Consider the following 24,104-nt stretch of genomic DNA (forward strand, 5'->3'; position numbering starts at 1 on the left):
ACTAGGATTCCTTGTGAGAAGCCTTTCCTGTTCTCTTTGGTCATTGGTGCATCACACCAATTGGTCTCTAATTAGTGAGACTGTAAGGTTCTGAAAATCACAAGTATGTGCAAATGTTTTCAAAGATGCAACGTAATTTTTAGTCTTCTCCATTTTCCCTTGAAACCTTGTGAAAAACCTGTGTCCTTCTATGACCACATTACTTTGTGACCCAAAATGTGCTTCCAGCATTTAAACTGACATTTCATAAATATTGGTAGGGTCACCTTCTGCTGTTCCTAATTGAATCTCATTTAAACTTTCATAAATGTTTCTGCCCTCCACACCAAGCCTATGAAGTAAGACAGCTTGCTTCCTGACCATAGAGATATCTCACCACCAATAGCTAATATGTATGAGTCAAATAACTGTTTTCATCTTTTCCGAGGTAGAATTGGGTCACCTTTCTCTGATAAAAATTGCAGTTGCCTAGACAAGTTAGACGTTGCCAGGCTTTGATGCGCTCAATATCGCACAATATTCCCAATTAACTTCACCAATCAATAAAGGTTGATATCATCACACCATGCCACACATAGAACTGCAGTACATTCAAGCCAATGGATGCTTGTAATATAACCGCCAATAGGAATATCGGATCTTTCTCAGTAAAAGCCGCTTACAGAAATTAAGAAAATGAAGTACCTCATGCGATAGAGGTATTTCTGCGAGCAGATTCAAAGAACACACAAACAAATCAAGGAAAATGGAAAGATTAAGTTCTACCCTCCTCAAAATGGCTCCTGAAATGAATACTGACCATTAATGAGACAGCTGGCTTGAAAATACTATCCCCTTCAAAGATGGTCCTTACTGTTGGATACCAAACACATAGCTAATGAGTGGTTTGCAGTCACAGTGGTACTCAACTAAATCATAAACTGTTGAACTTTGCTGAATATTTAACAGCCACAGTAAAGATGGCGCCTAAAATCGCATCACTGAGAACTTGAAAATGCCGCAGTTTCAGCGCTCAATTGCCTCCAAATGCTTCTGAGCTCTACATTTGTTCGGTTTGTAACGGACTGCCGATCACCAGAGATTATTGCATGTGTTGTTGATAGATTCACCAGACAGATCAGTTTGATGAATTATTTATTTAGTAGTACATGTGAGACTACCAGTTGTTCCAGCCTCCATCCTCAACAGTCTTTTCTCTGCTCTTCACCTGATCGTTCTGACCTTCGCACAACCCTCACCAGATTCTTTCTTCAAGATTCTGAGACTCGGGATAGACACAATGGCACATACACATGTCACTGTCAAACTAAAGGAAAAATATTAAGAGGAACACAGACCCAACACAAAGGTGGGGTGGAGGAAGATGCACCAGAGAGTAACAAGAACTGCCTTACTAACAGCTTCAGAGATCTACCAGCTTCACTTAGTGGGAGGCAGAAGCAAAGCAGAATCCGACATGAGTGTGATGTCACACTGTTCCGTACGTGTGACGGACAAATGAGAGTAATTTAATGGCAGTCATTACAGGATTAAGATTCCTTAGAATGCAGAACTCTCTAACCTCGGAACTGCATCAATGAGTGAGTGATCTCAGAATTTCAATTCCAGGGGCATATGCACAAAATAATATAAGATCAATATTATTTGGCATTGTACATATGACTGGTATCTTGAAAAAACTACAAATAAATTGTGAAAGAAATGTACCAAGACACGTTAGGAGACTTGTGTCGTATTAAAGGGGTTGTCCAAAGAAATACTGATTGTCAGTAGAAAGGGGAAACAATCACATGACCTGCTAATCTAAATTCATCCAGTTACTGCACAATAATTCAAACACAGTTAAAGAGTATTAGAAATTGAACTATTGCAATATGAGTAAATGTGAGCAGAACATCACTTTAAATGTGTCTCGGTGTAGATCATGCCTGGTTATAGGCTTGGAGCAGAAGTGCCCGTCCACCCACCCAGGTGCAACAGGGATGGTAAAGCACTGAAGCTATTAGTCTCTTTAGTTTTACATGACTAAAATTCTTCCATATTTGGGGTTACTATGGCTGAGTTGTGAAAGGCAGAAGCTGTGAGGCAGACGGTAAGAAACAGTCTAAGCATGATTGAAATCTGGTTGTGTGAGTTGCTCCATAGGGTGTTCTGGCATCCAGAGAACAACAATTTCGGATGATTGGCACAAAAGAGGTGGCTCAAGTGAGCTGTTGGCTGAAGAAAGGAGCTAGGCATCCTGAGCAGGGGTGTTGTCTAATGCGACCCAGTGATCTGCTATTTCTGATAGTAGAATGACTGTGGGATCCTGGCTACTGGATGTAGTGGGACTGGGCTTTTGAAAGTGCTGTAGGGGGGTAAAGTGAGGCTGCATGTTCATGGGCACTGTATATAGTTTAAGACTGCACGGCTGCCGATGGTCTGGCCTCCTGGGGGTTGTGGGTAACATGGAAGAGGGGAAACAAGTTATGAGTACATGGATTGGGTATCTCATTCCATAGTCTTGCTGGTATGAAACAAGAGGCGGGGGTTGTAAATGTGATGCTGCTGCTCAAAATACCTTGCAGCAGTTTTTCACCCTTATCTTCATTGTAGGACTGAGCAGCCGTATGTAGAGTTCCATGGACTTACCACAAGTGAGAAAGTTTGCAACAACCTACTTACAAATAGTATACACACTGTCCACCTCCACGATGTTGATAACTCGCTATGGTTCATCCTAATAACCTTGGGCTGGATCTCTACAGTTATGTTGTGACAGACTGGCTTACTGCAAACAAATGACCAACAAGAAAACCTGCTTTGCCTTAGTTCTCATTGCAAAATAAGGAGTTTTTCTATTCCTAGAAGGAAATGAACAAGTACACCATTTACCACAACATTACTGCAGTGAATAATAGTATTGGTGGGACCAGTACTCCTCCTGCACCCCAGCGTGGGTGAAGGTGCTCTCTCTAGCTTGAGCATATTATGTACCCTGGCTCTGTTGACCATGAAACTCTGTACCTTCTCAGGCCAGGAATCTTCTTCATGCTGTCCAGAAAAAGATACAATAAAGCATCGTACCCTTTTAAAACCCTGTTCTTCTAATGAGACATCAGAAACAAAGTCGTACCTGTTGAGGTACTGCAAGTAATGAGTAATGTGAAATGCTAGTGAAGGCATATACGTACACCTCAAATTGCCTGCCATCATCATACTGGAACATAACACTAGCAGCAGAAAGTGCTTGGAAAATACCCCCTTACAACAAGCCCTGCCCTTGGTATACAAGTGAGTGTGACTCCTCTGCAGGGAAAGTGTTTGAGTAGAGCTGGTGGGATGAAACCTGCAAGGACAGGATAATACCCCAAGAAGATTATCAGTGGTTCAGAAGATTTATCAGATCATTTCAGACCTAAAAACCAAGTTAAGTGGACCTGTTATTCAGAAGGTGCTTGTTTGTATGTGGCTGGGTGTATAACAGTTTCTAATGGACACTTACAGATTCCTCACCTCATGGATATCCTCCGAATGCCAGACCAGATCTAGAAACTTTTTTCCTCAACGCAAAGACTGTCAATAAACCAATATGAATTAGAATCCAGTTGGATTCAACCTGCACATCAGCCACTGAGTACTATTGTGCAGGCAGTTTTTCTGGTGACATTTGGCCCCAGAAGGTTACTTCAGGGGCACAGCAGAACACCAAACCCTCTTTCTTAACACACTCAATATAGCGCTAAGACACATGAAGAGTACTTGGAAATATTTATTTTAAAATCCTAGTCTGGTGTGCAAAATGTGAACTGTAACCACATAGAATGTTAAAGGGAGTTCAGCAATGCATTTCATAGTATGCAAAAGCAGCAAGAACATTTCTAACATGAGAAGCGAGTTCCTAATCCCCTAAAGCTATTTCCAGGTGCTATGATCAATTTTAGTAGAAGCACTAAATAGTAAGTTTGAGATTAGAGTTTCTTAAGATGGATCATACAGCATGGAAGTTTTGTTAGAACGTTAGAAAAATAGCAATTTACGTATTTTCTGTCTCAGCTTTGTCTGGGAAATGACAAACCGTGTTGAGCTGAAGGCCACTTCTCTGCACTGCTCCTGGCATTGCATCAAACTCTGGTTTGATAGTCCTAGTCTGAAATCCCTCTAATTTATGGTCCGATATGTGTTTTTTTTTTATAGTATCTGATCGCCAATCTTCTCTTTATATTTAGAAAACAAAATTGCACTTGCAGCCTCTAAAGTATCAATAAGGCTAAACAATCATGGCTATAAATATGTCATCTCGATTCACATATTGATTATGTGCTGCTATAACTAAAACAGTAAAACATGTCCACTTATTCAGTGAGCGTCCACGACGTTATAGCAGCATCCTTAACTTTAAACAATAAATTGTCAGCCCAGATAGTAAATAGACATGATGACATTTCTGCGCATCGAAAAATTTCACACTTTCTAAAAAGAGATGAAAGACTGTGAAAGCAAGCACAGAATACAAATAGCACAGACTTAGACATGAACTATCACGGTGTGCAGAACATGACCACCCTTCTACATCTGCTGTTAAGTTATAATAAGGTCCTAAGTTACTCAAATGTGATATCTGCTGTTAATGTCCTGTCATCAAAGCTTCACATTTCCACTCTGCATGTCCTGGTATGGTATGGAATAAACTGACGCCAGCACAACAGTTGGTATCATGTACAGCATGTTATCACATCCATGATGGAAAAAGCCATGACAGGAGGCATATGTCACCACATGGTGGTGCTAAAGAGCTATTGATGGGGGGAAAAAGGTTAATGGACCTAGTCTAGTGTCGGGAGGGTTTTCATAAGGGGAGGAATCGGCAGGAATATAGTATCCGCGTTAAATAGTGTTACTGAAAGTAAGTAACTTTTACGTTATGCTTACAATCTCGTAAAACTTATTAGCTATCTGCTGTATCTTCCCTGAGCACTGTCATGAGAGAAAACTTTTTCAGACCATACATTCCCCTTGACTCCATTCCTGCACTGTGCTCTGCTTCATAACAACTAAATGGTCTCCTGACCTTCAGAAAAATATATGAAGCAGATTTTCTAAACATGGTTCCAAATTAGCCTGTAGTATGACTTTCAACAGCATACTCATCTTGTGTGATTCCCTCTCAGTCCAGAAAGTTTTCCCATTCTTGAGAAACAATTCAGAGTTCAAGAATGGTTGTCTTATCCAATACACTGCACTATCTCGGCATGCTAGTGTCCAACAAGCGGTCAAGTGTTGGAGACTCCGATGCCAGTTTGGGAACAGACCATCCAAATTCATTTTCTGTCTGCCTCTGACAGGCCATATGTCTCCCTCATTTGGTCAAAGGGGATCACCCCCTGTTCATCAAAGAAACAGCCAACCCTTTTACACCCCGCTGCGTACCAACGACGAAGCACCTCAACCTCAAGACCTGGGCCGAAATCAGGATTCACCCCCAGAGTGGTCATCGGGGACGGGAAGGTCGTCAGGCCCACGCGACTGGCCAACCGGTCCCATACCCGCATCAACACTTCATTGACCGGGGATACATACAACCCACAGGCTCTGTGACGGCGCCTTAACCAGGGCTCTTTCCAAATATGTGAGCCCACCACCGCCTGGTCCATGAAACACCAGTGCTTCTCGGAGGACGGGCGGTTCCATTCCAGTAGGAAACGCAATTGTGCGGCCTGAAAGTATTGCAGGAGGCAAGGAACAGCCAGCCCCCCCTCCCGCTTAGGGCGATACATCAGTCTTCGCAGCAGCCTCGCCGCCCTCCCCTCCCATATAAATCTTAGGACCGCCGTCTGAAGGGTTGCTATTGTTCGCGGCGGGGGCTCCACTGGAGTGCCTGAAATACGTACAATACTCTCTGCAAAATGGTCATCTTGACGGCCGGCACCCGGCCCAACCAGGACAGTTTAAGCCTCCCCCAGCTCTCCATATCAAGCTGTACCTCCAGTGTCAGTTTCCCATAATTCAACGACGCCGTACGGGCAACTGTCGGACCCAACTCCACTCCCAGGTATGGAAGCCTTGAGGAAGACCAGATAAAGGGAAAACGGTCCCTCAAATTCCTTTTGTGTTCAGCGCTGATAAACCTGCTCATAGCCTGCGACTTTAGCATATTGATTCGGAAACCCGAGACCCGTCCAAAATCCTCAAGTACATGCATTAGCGCAGGCAGCGAGGTCGTAGGGTCTGCCATGGTAAGAATCACATCATCCGCGTACAGTGAGATGAGATGCCTATCTCCTCCGAATTTGACGCCCACAATCCGAGGGTCGTCATGGAGCCACTGAGCCAAAGGTTCCATATACAAAGCAAACAAAAGGGGCGAGAGGGGACACCCCTGCCGTGTTCTTCTTTGAACCGAAAAAGGCGAAGAGAGCGTCCCGTTAACCCGCACCGCCGCACGGGGCGCTCAGTAGATGCCATTAATCCGAACCATGAGCCCAGGGCCCAACCCGAAACACTCTAGCGCCTTAAACAGGTATGGCCAATGAACCCTGTCAAACGCCTTTTCAGCGTCAATAGAGAGGAAAAGTGCCTCCCTCCTAGAGCGTTCCGTTTTATCTAATAGATGAAGCAATCGTTTGGTATTATCGCTACACTGTCTACGCGGTATGAATCCCGCCGGATCCGGATCAACCAAGCCAGGCATATAATAGTTTAGACGGTGCGCCAGTACACCTGTGAACAGCTTAGCGTCAATATTTAGGAGCGAGATCGGCCTGTATGAAGCGCAATCTACGGGGTCCTTTCCCGGCTTCGGGATTACTACAATGGTGGCATCAAGCATACTAGGCGTGAGGGTCCCCGTGTGTCGGAAAGAATTAAAAAGTCACACCAAGACTGGGACGAGTTCCACGCAGAAGGTCTTATAATAGAGTGCAGAGAAGCTGTCCGTCCCAGGCGACTTTCCGGACTGCAAGCGTGAGATTGCCGATATAACCTCCTCCGCCCTTATAGGTTGCTTCAGAGAGGCCGAATCCCTCTCCGGGATAGGTGTAATTGCTACACCCTCCAGAAAGCCCTCTGGGGAAGAGGAATCGGACTCCTCAGCCTGATACAAAGCCCGATAAAACTCTGCGAAGGCGTCCGCTATTTGGTCACTTGTGCGCGCCTCAGCCCCCAAAGGGGAGCGAACCATTTGTATCATTGACGCCATTCGCTGTGCTCGCAGCCTGTGCGCCAGCAGCTTCCCACATTTATTGCTACCCACATAGTACTTGGGTTTGAGGCGCGCCGCCGCGTATTCTGCCCTGTCCCAGTCCAGAGCCCTCAACTGTCTCCTTTCTTTCTCCAACTCACGCCAAACCCTCGGGGGCCCAGTATGCTTATGTGAACGCTCCAGCTCACCCACCCGCCGTTCCAGATCTGCTCTAAGGAGTCTCCATGCCCTGTTATCTCTAGCCGAGAGCGACATCACCTCCCCCCTAACGACAGCCTTCAGTGCCTCCCACAGCGTCTCCTCGCCAGTGGACCCATCGTCATTCCGGTCGAGGTAGTCTATTATAACCTTGTGGATCTCTTGCACTGTTGCATCGTTCTGAAGCATTGAGTCCCTAAACCGCCAACCCGCCGCACTCACCCGCTCCGTGTTCGTGTGAATGACCACGGTAACCAGGGCGTGGTCTGAAAGAGACCGAGGCTCGATCAAAGAGTCCGTAATCCGGGGTAAAAATTCCTGCGAGGCCAAGAAGAGGTCTAGGCGAGCATATGTCTTAGTCGCTGCAGAGTAAAAAGAGTAATCTCTTAACGTGGGATGAGCCCTACGCCACACATCCACCAAGCCACATTCACTCAGCCAATGACTGCCAGCCTCAGTTATAGACCCTGTCTGCCCCCACCTGTGGCCTGAACGATCCAACCCCCCATCCATCACCAGGTTGAAATCGCCCCGACCAGAATAGCACTATCTGGGGACTGCAACATCGGAGTCAAGGCTCGTTTTAGAAAAGCTTCCTGCTGAGAGTTAGGCGCATACAAAGAGGCAATGGTAAAGGAAAAGCCCCTCAATCTCAGTCGCATGGCCAGAAGCCTCCCTGGTAGCTCATAAAACTTGGACACCACTTCGCCCGGGAATGAGCGCGCCAGTAGGATCGCCACCCCCGCGTGCTTTGTTGTTACCGAGGACCAGAACTGCCTAGGGAACCACCTAGAGCACATGCGATAGATATCCTTCGGGACAAAGTGCATCTCCTGAAGCAAGCATATGTGACAGCCTGACCTCTCCAAGGTGGACAGAATGGCCAACCTCTTGGTAGGATTATTAAGCCCACGGACATTCAGGGTCATACATTTAAAAAGCATGGGCTAAATTAAGAGTTACAAGCAACGAGAAGGATGAAGTGCAAGAGGAAAGCCCCTGTGCCAGATCCACCCCATCTGTATCCACAAGCCCTGGGAGAAGCTGCATTTAAATGCCAAACCCGCCGGGAAACCCAACAACAATCAACCATTACGCACAACAGGTGCACAAAATATATGAGTTCTAACACTTCCTTCCTCACGAGGAAAAGTCTCCAAAGGGCAGTAGGACCAATCATATGTGATAATCCACGTCCATCGCCCTCGTCGCCCCGACCCCTTCCAACGGCCGACATGCCGTCGCAGCAAGGTCAACCATCAGTCAGGACACCCCCAGGCACTCTTCTCTACGCCGAAGTTCCAGCTGCGACGCTACTCAGAGCAGAGTCCCTCTCTGATCTCAGCTCCGAGGGAGACGGACGCCGCGGCCTCCGCCTCTTCTCCTTTCGTCGCCACCGGGGCTGTCCACCCCCAACAAGGCCGGCCTCTCACTCGACCCTTGGGACTCATCCTCCAGGATCCGGGCCGCCTCCACAATGGATGTCACCTGCCGAAGCTGCTCCTCCCAGCGAAAGACCAGGCGGAATGGATGTCCCCAAAAATAAGAAACGTTGTGAGCCCGTAGGTGTTCCGTGATCGGTCTGAATTCTCTTCTTCTTTGCAACGTACGCACAGAGAGGTCATGGAATAGTTGAAGTTCATGTCCTCTAAAGAGGACCTTCTGAAGAGTGCAGGCTTGCTGCAAAATCCGTTCCTTGAGGACAGAGTCATGAAGGCAGGCCAGAATGTCCAGGGGGCGATCCCCGGGGCCACCAGCACGACTAACTCGATGCACCCTATCCAGGGCTATCTCCTGCGTCTCATCCGGGCCCAGCAGAGAACGAAATAGGCCTTTCATATAGTCCCCGATGTCCTCCTTCTCCGCCCCCACCAGGACCCCCCTGATGCGGATGTTTTGTCTCCTCGAATGATTTTCCAGATCCTCAACTGTTAGCTGGAGATGGTCTTGCTGCTCTCGGAGACGGACAACCTCCGGCTGCAGGCCCGCTAGTTCTTCACCTCGAGGAATCTCACCCTCCTCTAGCTGCGAAACACACTCTCCCAAGGAGGTCATCTCCCCTCTCAGCTCTTTCACCTCCTGGGATATGTCCCGTCGCAGATCCTGTATGTCGCTACGGAGTGAGTCAAAAAGGGATGTCAGGAAACCCTTCGTGACCGGCGAGTTACCATCAGAGTCCGCTTCAAGACGACCTTCAGGAGTCTTGTCGCCGGTGGGTCTTCAGCCATGCCACTCATAGGCAAACGAGCACCTGCCAGCATGTCTTTCACGGACCGTTCTCGCTTAGCTTTAGCCGCCACCATGTTTCGCAGGCCCAGGCGAGGATCGCCGGATCAGCCATCCACGTGTCCACACCACCTTCACCGGTAGCAACGGGCTCAGGGATGCACGGTAACCCCTATATTTGTGGCTCGCGCCCAGATAGAGATTCCTGCCACACGTGGCTCTCAACTCCTCTGCCCTCGAGTGCCAAGGGGCTCGCCCTGGCAAACACGGGGGCGTCACCCGGTCGGGACCTCCACTCCAGTCCAGCACCCACCTATCTTCCGCTGCAACGTTCCAGGCCGCGGCGCCTACCTGGGCCCCACTTACTTGCTTTCATAGGGGGGTGGAGGGTACCTCCGCGGCGATGCAATGGCCTCTCCCGTCCTCATCCAGTATCTCAGGCCTCTCCTCCTCCTGCAAGGCACTTCAGTATAGAGGAGCCAACCTCCAGCCTCGGGCAGCCCTGGCACCGCGGGGAACCCCTCCACGCCCGCAGCTCAAAAGGCCTTGAGCCCGGGCATTCCGCGCCGCTCCGGGAAGCCGAGGGCTCCAGAATGCCAAAAATTGGCAAAAATAAAAAGGGGACCGTGCCTCCTCAACCCACAGCCCTCAAGCGCTAGGGCAAGCGGGCACCGGTGGAGAAGAAACCACCCACCGGCATAAGTGGCTGCTCCTGCTGCACCGTGCTCCAGGCCGCGCCTCGGAGCTCCACCGGCACCCTCTGAGCAGAGGCCACCCGATACGCGCCGAGCCCTCAGACGCAACGCGTGATTCACGCCAGAATTCGGTGTCCCTGGGGGGCCTCAGCACGACCCCCTTAGCAGACCATACAGCAGTTCATAGGGCCGGGGCGGCGGAGCTCGGACAAACACGTCCTAGCACGCCGCCATCTTGGCCACGCCCCCTCTGCCACATCTATTATATGGCGGTCTAGGTCGCTCAGACAGCCATGTTCATAATGAGGACCTTAGTTCCACACTAGAGTACAAACAGGGCTAATCATTTGAAATATTACTTATATACAGACTAGGGGCCTGATTACAACTTTGGAGGACGGTGTTAAACCGTCCCAAAAGTGACGGATATACCACCTACCGTATTACGAGTTCCATAGGATATAATGGACTCGTAATACGGTAGGTGGTATATCCGCCACTTTTGGGACGGTTTAACACCGTCCTCCAAAGTTGTAATCAGGCCCTGGGTCTTTAAGGACCCACAAAAAAATCAGCTTGCGATCCACCAGTGGGTCCCAACACACCGTTTGGGAAATGCTGATATAAGTGTGTTTGCTAATGAAGATTTTTGAGCGTACATAATGTGTTCTCTGTGTGTTTTGACCAAGGGTCCAACCATCTTCAGGATCAGCAATACCTCTAGGATATTTCAAAAAGGTTGCCACCTAAGATGTATGGATCATCTTGAGTCTACTACAAAGTACAGAGCAATGGCCGTGACAGCCAGCTGTTCAAAATGAGTCTCAATCCCGGGACCATCAAACATGTTTATCATTACATAAACATAAAAGACCACCGATGTGTCTGAGTTTTCTAAGATGCCTCAAAGCTATATTTGTTGGTTTAACGAGTATATTGATGGTAGTTTCTCACTCACAGAAAGGATATCAAATGGCCGTATCATTATGGACTGCACAGCTCAGTGCAGAGCAGAGGGCTTGATTTTTGTGTCTGTGGGGTCTAAATGTCACCCATATACCCGAGTATTTCTCAGACGTAATGCATGAACTTCAAACAGAACTCTTTCTTTTTCCAACTTAATTTATTTTGTCGGCCTCCAATTCAGTTTTTCCATCTCCTCTATGTGTCTGCCTTTTATGAACATGGTGGAAGGACTTGCTGTCCATACTACAGTGTGGAATTAGATCCTATGCACCAACCCACCCACTAAAGTGGTTAAAGTAAGAAACACATGAGCGCTGCAACAGACAGTACCCCTGCTGCAAAGGTACAATTGCGAGAAGTGCAGAGGAAGCACAACCACATACACTAAGATATTTACAAATCTGGAGCACCCAACTAAACAATTAAGGTCAATACCAAAAACATTTAGTTTTAAATATGAATTTTGTAGTATTGTTGAAAAAGTTCAAAGGATATATTTATTATTATAAACACCCTTTACCAGAGAAATAGAAATTAAAACATCATAGAAGTACAAAATATGAAATGTCCCTAAAATAAGAAGCCATATCTTCTGGTGTGATCCTTGTGTATCAAGAATTAGAGTACATATAATCATTGTTGTCAAAACCAAGTTGGAACGTAGAACCAACTGCCGCCAACACGTGTTTCGTTTTAATAAAAGATTTCTTCAGGGCTCCAAACTTCTGTTCTCAATAATGTCATCAAATAGTATTCCCTATGGGTAGGATCGACTTACAGGGGAATAACCACAGACCTCCAAAGCAGTTCATGAAATCAGATAATGTAGGACCATATGTCCATCAGAAGTTCTACCTTTGTAGCATGTTACATCCGCAGTATTCATGCAAATCAAGTAGCGGAAATGAAAAGGAACACAACACGACCCATTGATGAGGGTTCACATACCTCCGTGGTGTGATTCACACCAACACAGGGATGCTGTGCAACCGAACGCCAAATAAAATTATATTTGGTTTTGGTTGCATGGCATTCCTGTGTTGGTGATTTGCATGAATATTGTGGATGTTACACCCTTACTGATGTGTTTTGGTGTCATTTGGTTTTGTATGTGTTTTAAATAGCCACATGTTCATTAACTAGAGCAAGTCATGGTATACCTAGGTACACTATCTCTTAATGTGAAAATAAGGACTCCAGCTTCATGAAAAGGCGAATAGTATTTTTAAAAAAAGGCTTAGAGCTGCACTATTGGACCTCTGCTTTCAGGAAATGCTGTGGTGACATATTTAATTAGTAGGCTTTGTGAGCCATAAGCCAACTGAATATCAAAAAGGAATCCCCCTTTAGGAAACTGAAAAGGCCACGTGTCCTGATGATCTCCAATTATTGTTTCTATGGGGAATTCCACTGTGCTTTATTGGAGGCTCTTACCTTAATATATGATCATTGAAAACTCTTACTATATGACTTCTATTTGAGGGAAGGTAAGCAAAACGAACAAGCTGTGCCGTTAATATGAAAGTCCATTAGAGATTCAAAAGATACAGGCCCTCAATATATCATTGGCGGTAAAGACCACCTACCGCCACAGCGACGGCCGCCAAAAGACCGTCGCCGCGGCTACCAGCCATCCGCCGTATTATGACCACAGACGGATTTCCACCAGAAGGATGGCGGAAATCTGGCTGCAACCATGGCGGTGGATGGCCAGTAGACCGCCACTGGGCGTATTATGACCCATAATACGGTCTGGCGGTGTTCTGCTGGTGGACGCTGCTGCTGGCAGCAGTGCCCCGTCTCCTGCCGGAGGACCCCCTGAATACAGGTAAGTCGGGTCTCCGACAGTGGAGAGGGGTGGGGGGTTGTGGGTGTGTGTGTGTATATCTGTGTGTTTGTGGATGCGGGGTGTGTGTTGCGCGTTTTATGCGAGTGTGCATGTATGAAGGTGTGAGTGCGTGTATATTGTGTTATGTGAATGTGTGTCTGCGTGTATGTTTGAAAGTGTGTGCGTGAGTGGATGTCTGCATGCGTGGATGTGTATGGGAAAGTGTGTGTGTGTGTGTGTGAGGAGGTGAGCGTGTATGTAGGGGGGCTTTGGAGGGGCGGGGGCGAGGGGGTAACTGGAGAGGAAGGGGGATGGTGGAGACCCCTATCAGTGACAGAGAAGGAATTTCCTGTCACTGATGGTGGCTACCGCCATGGTTTTCGTGGCGGTAAGTTAGCGACGAAAACCATGGCGGTCGGAGTGGTACATTGGCGGGTTGGCATGAGCCAACCCGCCAATGTCATAATATGGCGATGAGTACTGCCAGCCTGTTGGTGGTACTTACTGCCATATTACCACAGACCGCCTGGGTCATAATGACCCCCTTAATGTCTTATAGTCCAAAAGCATTAAAGAATATACCTACACTTGTTTGCAGTAGTAGTAGTGTCCACACGCCTGGCTATATTATTGCTTCATTTAATTGACCTATGCCAATTAAACTTATTTTTTGAATGAACATATTATAACAAACAAACCAACAACATTGATTGATGTTTTGGATGACAGCCCTTTGACGATGTTGACTGGTGCTTTCTGCTTACAGTAAGATGTAGCTAGCAATCTCATTTAATTTAGTTAATATTGGTCAATTGTCCGTATCCAGTAGTCCAACTGACTGAACATCAGGCAAGTGATTTATGTAACTATTGATGATGTTACTGCATTTTTTAAAGTCTTATTATTGCGTAGGATGAGGAATCATGAGGAAAAGGAGAGACATAATGTGAAAAGGTTTTTCATTAAATCAAGCATTGAAATTCTGACCAAAAATATTTGAAATATAGATCAGTGACTTTAAAATAAATTTGCAACAGAATGGGAACATGGTCAGTGGCCACCTTTTTGTCACACCAACACTCTTGCCAAGCCCCGGAATACAAAGCAGATGTAAGAGGCCCTTAACTATGATTTTGTTTAATTTTAAAAACAAACAGAATGGATCATTCATGGTGTAGACTTTGTGTGAAGATGGAACTAACATAGGTTCTAAGTGCCTGTTACAATTTTGTGTTTGGAATGTTAAATTTATACACACACACATGTAAACATTTTATTTAAATCTTTCTTGTAATCAATAGAGTATAAATCAGGAAGCAGTACTGGCCGACTTCTAGAACACTATCAGTATCTTATTACAGGGCCAATTTTAATTGTGTCTGGTGGAAAATTGAACTGCATTCTATACACAAGGGGTGGTGATTTAGTATCAGCCAATCGCTGATCTTGTTTAATTTCTCTATTTGAAAAGCAGAGAAATGTCTGTCATCCACTTCTTTTTCTCAGAAAACCATAAACATGGAATTATATCATGATTTATTTCTTCCTGCTAGGTTTGCGTAGCATGTCTAATTTGTATTGATATCTTGTGACCCTTAAGGTATAAATTATCTTTAGGTGTACCATATATTAGTTAACATGGACTACTGCATTCTTTTTAAATGCAGCACTATATAACATACATGAATAAAAATGAAATTCCCCCATGTAGCAGCAAAGTTAAAGTATGATACATTATTAAACTCTTTTTATTGATACTTGTAGGCTTCTGTGTTGAAGTATAGAATTCAGACTGTAAATTATATGTTTATGGTGCTAATGAGCCCTTCAGATAAATATTTCTATATCTTACTGAATATTTTACATTTGTTCGAAAATCCATTATGTTTTGGTTTTTATATGATTTGTGTTGTTAAACATATTTCATATGTTCTTTTCGTTCCCTCAGTTTGGTGACCTGAATGATTGCTCTCCTGGTAATATGGATAAAGGTAAGTATGTGAATATTTCACATATTCATTCATCGCACATCCATAATCATTTTAGAGATCAAAATCTATACGTATATCTTTTGCTATTTTAAATATATAATAATTTCAGTGTATTCAGAAGAAAGTATCTTGTGAATTTACAGTAATTAAATCTATAATGTTCAAATAAATATAAACTCATTGGGGTTGATGAAGCACAAAGCAACGCTGTATTCACAAGGATCATACTTTTGAAAATGTTTGAAGATATTTTCAGTGAGCATTTCTCAAATGGAGTTGAAAAGGTTTTAATTCAAAATTTGAACACTTAAATGGGGTTGCAGGGTTTTATTTAGCATGCTTAAATAGCACTAGAACACCAGAACTCATAAAGGAAATATAAATGACCGAACTAAACAACAGCCATCAGCAAATTGGCGAGGATGTACAAGATTTGTCAGTCTTTGGTTAGCTTGCCTTTTGAAATCCTTAGCTAAATAATAATGTTGGAGTAATGAGCCACATAATCAATCAAATGCGGTTTGCTCTTTGTGAAAGAACAACATCCCTCAGATCCATAGGTTCTAGTCATTATTGAAACCATATTCAGTTCCTGTCCTTTTCTCTTCCTTGCTCCTCAGCCAAACCCTCTGGTAACACTACTTATCAACATCATCATTCTCTAGAGGCTGAGAGCAGTCCAGCCTCTTGGACAATGGAAGAAGTTCTTCATAAAGAATCTGGACATAATCTTTAGTATAATTAATTTTTGTTGCAAAAATAACTGTGTGTAAGGAGCTTTCTAAAAAACAAAACTGATTACGGATATAACTTGTATTTAACATAGTCTAATGAAAACAAAGTTATGGAACTAGGTTTCCTTTAATATGACAATTGATTTTCATAAAGTAAATTTCTAAAAAAGGACAGTGCAGACTCTTATTTCACATTGAGGGGTTTGTCACTTTGAGTATTGCCCCAAGATTATTCGTCAAAAGTGTTGCATTGTTGGCAGTGGATTTCAAAATATTTCAGATATAGACAGGTCTTTACATGTATGGCTAAGTAATCAAAGCCTTTTTTTGTGAATGCTTCATTAGACCTTTAGAGCACTGCACTTCTTGTTCAGTCTTTGAGCTTTTAGTGAACTTAGAATATCTAACCTGATTCCACACACAAATTTCCAAGAGGCATTGCTTAACACTTCTTTTGAGAGAGTTATTTCTGTAAAAGAGTGTTTCTTTTCCCCATCAGTCTTTATTGAATTGATAAACATTGAATATAAGTGCACAGTTGTGGGATCCTGGAACATTTACAAAGAGAACATGTTTTTAAAACATATTAAATACATCTATAAAGTCTGTATTAACTGAATTTATTTACTGATTTCTTCATTCAGAATTAATATATATATCAGGAAAAAGCTGCTTTATTCACATAGGAAAGTGTCAGCCTAACGATAGGAAACTAGAAGGGGCAACTGGGGCCTGGTAAGGTGCATTAAAGAGGAAATATGATACTATCACTTTGGTAAAGCCCAAAGTCCATTGCTTCATAGAGATAGTTGAAAAAAAGGGCTCTTATTTTTCCATTTTTTAGCAATGATAGAACAATTCGACTTGAGCCTTTACTTCTTGTGAAATGCCCACGTGTGCGAGAAATAAAGTCAGAGACAGACAGAAGATGTAAAAAAAAAAAACTGAAAAAGGGAAGTAATTGGATGACAAAGAGAACATGAATGCTGTTAAAAATATTTTTTTTTAAACTCGGCTCATTCCGTTAACCCAGCAGATTGCCAAGGGATGGTCCTCTTTCCACTGCAACACATTCTAACCCAGTTCCTGAACCCGCACTGGAAGCATTGATGAAAAGAGTCCTCATTGTGCACCCCGCCACTCAAATTTGAAATTGAGAGTGGAACTGTCTTGCATTTCAACACTGATGATGTTCTGGGTATCTTGAGGAATGTGAGTCCTGACTCCCAGTAGGAAATCTGCTTGCATTACTGACTGTCTCATTCAAGAGTATCCTTCACTGATGATGTAACAATATTTCATGTTGTTCTAGCCATCAGCGCTGCACACTTGAACATTCCTACTAATACGTGAGACTAATATGTGATCAGTCAGTTTGAAGAAATTTCAGCACTGGTCACAATTGGAAACTCTCTAATAGCTGGCTCTAGCCTGCTAACACAGGTTATAGAGATTTTTCACACATTTGCCTTGATAACAGCTAGATGTGATCAACAGATGAACACAATTGGCCAGAATATATGTAACTCATCAGCCACTACCATAGAGACTGCAAATGCATTATCACATTTTCATAGGTAGGACACATCTTTGGGGGACTGTATGTAAAATCTACAGATGGATCTGCCCTGCGATGGAAGACAGAAGATTCAAGCAAGTTGAAGTAAAGCCAGGTTGATGTCTCACCAGTTTTGTAGCATAGCTGCAAATGTTTCTGGCCTGGTGGCTCAAAGTTTTAGTAATCGTTATAATAATAGTGTGTCCATTCCTCTTGGTTGAGCATAACAGGCTTTCAAGAACTAATGTTTCTAATGATGATGATGATGAAATTTATGGCAAGGGCATGTTTAACACATCATTAAATGCAAACTACCACTGCTATCACTTGCTGCAAGGTTTTGAGTGAAAGCTACCTCTATTAAATGCTTTTCCTTTTTTTGTGACTGCATCACTGTCACATGAACTAAACAAATAGACCATCAACCTTTGGCTTCAGTGTAGAAACTACCAAAAGTTCAAATTTCCACCTGACAGCATTTCTCCTATGAATGTCAAGCCATTTTTGACTAGATCTTCTGAAGCAAGAAATTCTACTTTTTGTGCAGAAACAATAGGAGAGGCTGTTCCATCAGCTACAAAATCCAAGTGACATATTCTTGTTTTTGTTGTGAAAAGTCCCCAGTTACAGTAGAGACCCATCTTCAACATCAAAACAGCAAACAAGTGGGTGAAGAAAGAGAAGTTCAGAATCATACTGTTACATCATATGTTAGTTTAGCTTTATCACATGTGCTAAATGTGAAAAACAAGCCACCAGGATGCATACTTTCATATTCCAAGAGGAAAGAAGTACCTTAGATGGATGATGTAAATATGTTTTCATTTACAATCCTTCCATTTGGCCTTAAATGTCTCCCACATGCCCTTTTCAAATTCTTGACAGCAGCACATCTCAAGAGAAAAGAGAGCTACATCTGCCCATACTTGGACAACTGTCTATGAAAATCAGAAGGCTTTCTCTAGGGCTTCAAATTTACAGTCTCAATGCACTGAAAGCTGGTGCTCCAGAACAATCTTGGCAGACTGTACAAAGATTCAGTTCTTTGGAGTGACTGTACATACAATGTTTATATAGTATCCTTCAGAGGAGAGACCCTAATAGGAAATATATTTTAAAGCTAAATATGTCTGATTGCTTCTCTCATGGCCTCAACAATGTCATATATTCTCATCCTCTTTACTTTTCTGCTCATGGAATCAGGAAGGCCAATTGAGTCAGTGCTTCAAGAGCTAGAAAAACACGCTGAGGCTGTCAGTTGGCCCTCCTGTTTCGCTAGTGGTAATGTTGACAAAAAAACATGAAAAAATGTATTCATTTTCACTGAGAAATGCTCTCTATTGACTTCTTTTGGTGCCTCTCCCATAGAATGAGGAGTGTGCATGGAATCACTTTTAGATTAATGGAACAAGGTGTAAAAAGAAATCTAACTGCTACAATATTTTGTATGATTTGAAAATGATTCATCTAGGCAGGCCTAATGCTCTTTTATCCTTCCACAACTTCAAGTTGGTACTCATCTAAAAGAACAATATAACAACTATGTACAGGTCACAACCTCGAGGACCATAATGAGGAAAATCTAGGTCCTCTGTCATCATCCAATTGCTCACACACTGTCAGTGCCCATCATCATCTACAATGCAGGAGAAACCTGTGCATGTCTTTAGATTAAGTAACTGGGTGCTAAGTGACGAGGAACTACTTGTTGATTACTATTGATAGGATGCTCCTCCCTTAGACTTATTCATAAATGTAAATATCATGGAAAAACAGCTGTACTGATTTCCTTCTAATCCATGGGTCTCCAGCCTTTTCTGTATCAAGCTACTTAAGATTCAGTGAAAATCGCCCCAAGCTACTAATGTCAGCATCCAAGATTGTCAGCATTGATCACATCAGTGCATTTGGTAGAGTTGCCAGCAGTAAAGTAAAAAGTCATTATCAATTTGGAATGTCTCTAAATGGGTATTACATAACAGACATAGCTGCAATGCCCCTAGCACCAAGGTAGTAATGTGAGTAATAAATCTTTCCTACTCAAATAATAGTTTTAAATACATTTTCAGTATTCAACCATTTTCTCCACACACCTTATGAGTCCTGAAAATGCACACATTTACTTTTTAAATGTATGCTTTTTAGTTTTCAATACATATAATAATTCAACCAAGTAAAAGTTTCTATAATAGTAGCCTGGCTGACCACAGGAGAGCTACACACAGGGTACTGGCGATTTACTGGTATGTCACAAACTACTGTTTGGAGATGCCTGTTTTAATGAATCTTCATATTGACGATTTGCAGAACACTAGCTTGCAGAAAGATCATACATTTACTAGGCACTGTTTCATGGATTCAAACTTAGGGACTGACAGCCAGGAGGTTCAAGACTCAAGTAACAAAGTTAAGCCGCCATGCACTGATATTGGTACAGCTATTTGGTAAATGTCTGGCCAGTTGTCAAAGCCTTCCGCATGAATAGTTACCAATTAAAATTTGAATACAGTGACCTTATCCTTGTAACTTGAATGTGGGGTGTTAACCCTCCCTTGATTAAAACATAAAGGGGTGGTTTAAGCGATCACGAAGAAGTATTAGAAAAGACACATTCCACAAATACGTTTACTGGTCAAACATTAAGGTACCAGAAATAGAAAGTATCTTCAATTTGCAAACATAAATGCAGGCTGATGTACAATGCTGGAAAAAGCAGCATTATATTCCAGAAGCTGCAGGATACATTGATCTTGTTTCACTTCATTTGAACGAATGCTTACTAACTTGTTTGCACGGTCATGGTGAGTGTGTATAAATGTCTCCCATTCAACACTGCTAACAATGATGCCTACTTCTCAGATGTAACGAGCTGCTTCCATGCCTGGTTCACCCTTGAATTCATTAAAAACTCTTAATTGCATTCTAACCGCTTTTCATATATATGTGTTGTGAGTGAATACAAGATTGTTTGAATTTCCCTGTGCAGTATTTAGATTTTCTTTTTGTCTCTCTTTCTCTCCTTCTCCCCTTGTGCTAGTTTCATGGTTATTTATTTGTGCAGATGAGGGCAGTGAAGTTGAAAGCGAAATAGATGAAGAGCTGGACGAGTCCGGCGAGCCTCTAGCCAAGAGAGAGAAAAGTGAGCTGAACCAGTCTTTTCAGGTGGGCTGCATTCAACCTGTGCTTGACAGCGGAGTACAGCAGAACCTCCTGACCCCTCTTCACAGTGAACACATTGTCACAAGTACTCAGACTATCAGGCAGTGCAGCGCTACAGGAAATACGTACACGGCTGTCTGACAACACATGGGAGCATTTTAAAAAACAAAATGGCAGCCACACTGTCAAGGTGGACTCTTGACACACATGAAACAGAATATGCCTGAAGGTCGACTGTTGTCAAATTCAGTTTTGCTGACTTTTTTTTTTTAACATAGGTTGTGAAATGTAAAAGGGTGTCTGTGTTTTGGCAGAACCACCGAGAAACGTTTATTTCATTTCATAAGCCAATCATTTGCCTGTCTCATCATGAACTTTTATTAGGTTCAGGAATGAATATTGCAGAGCTCGATGTTGACATTTTCTACTCTAATTTAATAGTAATTTAAATATTTTCTGTAGCATTTTATTATACATGTTTAATGCTTTGTGTTAGTCATGGTGTATAATTTCACATGTGTAGAATTTAGTTGCACTTTGTAAAATGTCAGAAAAAAGTTTGTTTTGCTAATTTACACTGGAGGTAGACTCATTTAACAGCAGAAGCATTGTATTTATTGAAAGATTGATTCCTTCAGGCAGGAGAATTATGCTATTTTGATCATTTTTCCGCTATGCTTTGGGAAGTATTGGACTGCCCAACTTTGGTCTGGACCACTCACACTCGTCCATTTCTCTTTTTCAGCAGAGAAGTTAGACTGTAAGCATTTATAAGCGCAAAAAATAGTCTAGATTTGCCACCCATGTGTGTGTACTACATAATGGACGGGCAAGTGAGCACTACTAGATAAAATCTCCAGTTTGTGATTGCTCTGGCATACCCAAACTGTCTGATATTGGAGTACTACTGATTCTGTTTTGGATGCCAATATCTTCTGCTGTTAATTGGTGGCAAAAACAATAGTGATTTTTTTTTTTCTTCCAAAAATGATACTAAACAGGATGTACAGGAATCCATTACACAAGCAGTTTTCTCCTGTAAGGGGTCTTTTTTGTATCAGTAGTTCCTGCTGCTGCTAAAATACTGTGTGTGTGTGTGTGTGTGTGTGTGTGTTAACATATGATACATGTTTGTGTGTGTGTGTATACATGTATACGTACATATATTTAAATATATATGTGTATATACACATACACACAAAACAAATAATCTTAATTTATAGAATGCAAGGAATGTAGCAACCTGCATAGTGTTTCCTAAAAAAATTAAAAATCCGGTTCTTAAAGTAGGTAGATTTACATTAAAAAAATAACAGAATTTAATAAATAGGGCAGTGTAACTGGCACACCTCATTTTGTACTTAATCCCAATTCAGTAGGGTGTGAACAGGTGGCTAGATGGACCATTGCCATTTAAGAATGTACATCAGGGATCATTGTACCTCGGCTATAACATGGTGCCTTAAACATAACTGAAGCTAAGGTTTAATACTTTTCTGTTGTTATTATCTTTAACATTTGTTTAAGAAGGTGTACCTGTCATTTTCAAATTCCCTAAACAGACGGGGTAGGCAGGTCGTGTATTGTTCATAAGACGTTGTGGGAATGAGTCAACCACTAGATTTTAGGAACCCTTCCCGCTGAGTGTAGGAGTGGGCATATTTTGTCTTCTCGCAAGCTGCATTTCACTTATTGCATATCAGAAAAGTTTGAGGAGGTTTGGAGCACAACCCAGCTTTAGTTGCAATGTGTGGGTCTGTTAATAGAGTAGGCTTGGCTTCAACTCTTGAGCACAGGCACAGTAGAGATATATACACATATATTTTTGAACTCTTGCTCTTTCTTCCCTTTGTTTTTATAAAATAAGACAGCTTATAAACGGTGCAGAGGAGCCTGAAGAGAAATTAGTCAAATTGGTAGTGGTCTCCAAAGGCTCCATCAGAAATACTACAGAATATATATTATAGGCATGGAGAAGTGAACATTTAACGTTGGAAGGGGGTTAGATTATTTTAGACAGTACTTTTAAATGCCACAACATGACTGTACCTAATATTAATTGTGGCTACCAAACAAGTAAACAGAATAGCTAAATAAAAAATAAGACAAGCTGTTTGAGATAGCAAGCAAAACTTACAAATCTCAAGTAGGCCTTTATAAAACTACTTGGACAGGATTAGCCAAGTTGTTGATTGATATGTACATTTTAACATACTATACCAAATTCTGTCTGATACACTGAACATTATAACTCAAGTACGCAAGCCTGTCACTGAAATTTCTGTCAAACTTATGAAAAGGGAAGAATTGTCCACGGTTATTCTTAACTCTCTGAAATATTTTCTTCTAGCAAAAAAATGACAACAGTGTATCCAGAGTGAAGAAAGATAACAATGTAAGCATTTACATGCTGTACTGCAAAGAGCACTGCATTATTCAGATATGTATTACTTACCCAAAATTCAGCTCAGAGTCCTACGTGTCATGCTCTTTCAGTAGCAAAACATCTGTTCTGCCAAGACTGTTCCCTTAAACATTACTCCCTCTAAATGATTGTGACCTAATGTAAAAAAAAAAAACGAATCACAGTTATTTTTGTTCTTCAGTAGTTATGATCATCGCTGGACCAATTGTACATTCAGCTATAGCTGTTCTTTTTTTGTGTTTACATGTGTTTCAGTATGTTTCCAAGTGTTCTCTTGCTGGTAATTGATTTACTCATTCTTGAATCACTACACTTTGCTCAGACTTGAGCGATTATAGTAAAAGAACAATGAACTCACTTGACTTTTTAGATGTGCTGAACATTGTGAATTACTTTTAAGTAGTGGCTATGGCCCACAAATTTCATATTCTCAAAGAGAAACAAGTCTGAGAATGCTTTTGACGCTTGAAAGACTGTAGTAAAGCAGACCAAGATAGGGAGATGAGGAAAAATATTTTTGGTCTCCCCATAGAAATGCTTGGTAATGATGCACCACGAGTGGGAGTTCTGCTCTACTGCAGATAATACATTGCTATCTTTTTTGGAGCACCTTATGTTGATTAAAAGTAATTACCCAAGGGAAAACCTCAGCTCAAGTGAAATTTCCTGTTGTCTCACATACCAACAGGGTGCTTGTGTATTTCTATTTGCGGTGCTTTCTGTGAAACTTTCTCTACCAACAAATGCCAGAACAACCAAAACTCAGAGTTTAAAATGTTGTTGGTGGCAAGTCTCTTGTAACTTGACTGTGGAATCGCTAGATCCTTACACCATTTATTTAGCCGCAACCTTATAAAATTGAACACATTAGAATTTGCACCAAAGTTTTCAAAATAGTTGGTGAGAAAAAATCTCTTTGACATGAATGCAGTTCATGCTGTTTATGCTGAGTAATGCTGTCATTTGATTTTAAAGCCTTGATGTTGGTCTTCCTCCAACCCTTTAGACAATGATTTTGCTATTGAAAGAGTTGTCCGAAGAGCCCTCTTTCACTGATTCAGGTTACGGGTATGACTTCTAAATTGCATTCCCCACTGGCATAGATCCATGTGGCACTCCGAAGCAGAGGAAAGAAGCCTTATTG

The 24,104-nt window shown here is 42.6% G+C and overlaps 1 protein-coding gene across 4 annotated transcripts in view; it reads left to right on the forward strand.

Annotated features, from left to right (window-relative positions):
• Positions 1–23,102, forward strand: part of RFX3 (regulatory factor X3) — a 555,440-nt gene extending 532,338 nt beyond the window's left edge. The window contains exons 17-18 of one of the 4 annotated variants that reach the window (XM_069228385.1): positions 15,042–15,084; positions 20,414–23,102. In XM_069228385.1, the coding sequence (XP_069084486.1) occupies positions 15,042–15,084; positions 20,414–20,676 (306 nt within the window). In that variant the 3' untranslated portion in view covers positions 20,677–23,102. The remainder of the gene's footprint in view (positions 1–15,041; positions 15,085–20,413) is intronic. The other 3 variants (XM_069228414.1, XM_069228395.1, XM_069228405.1) reach the window with 3 other exon arrangements.
• The last annotated feature ends 1,002 nt before the right edge of the window (positions 23,103–24,104 follow it).

This window comes from Pleurodeles waltl, chromosome 1_1 (genome assembly GCF_031143425.1).
Source record: "Pleurodeles waltl isolate 20211129_DDA chromosome 1_1, aPleWal1.hap1.20221129, whole genome shotgun sequence".
Lineage (NCBI taxonomy): Eukaryota > Metazoa > Chordata > Amphibia > Caudata > Salamandridae > Pleurodeles > Pleurodeles waltl.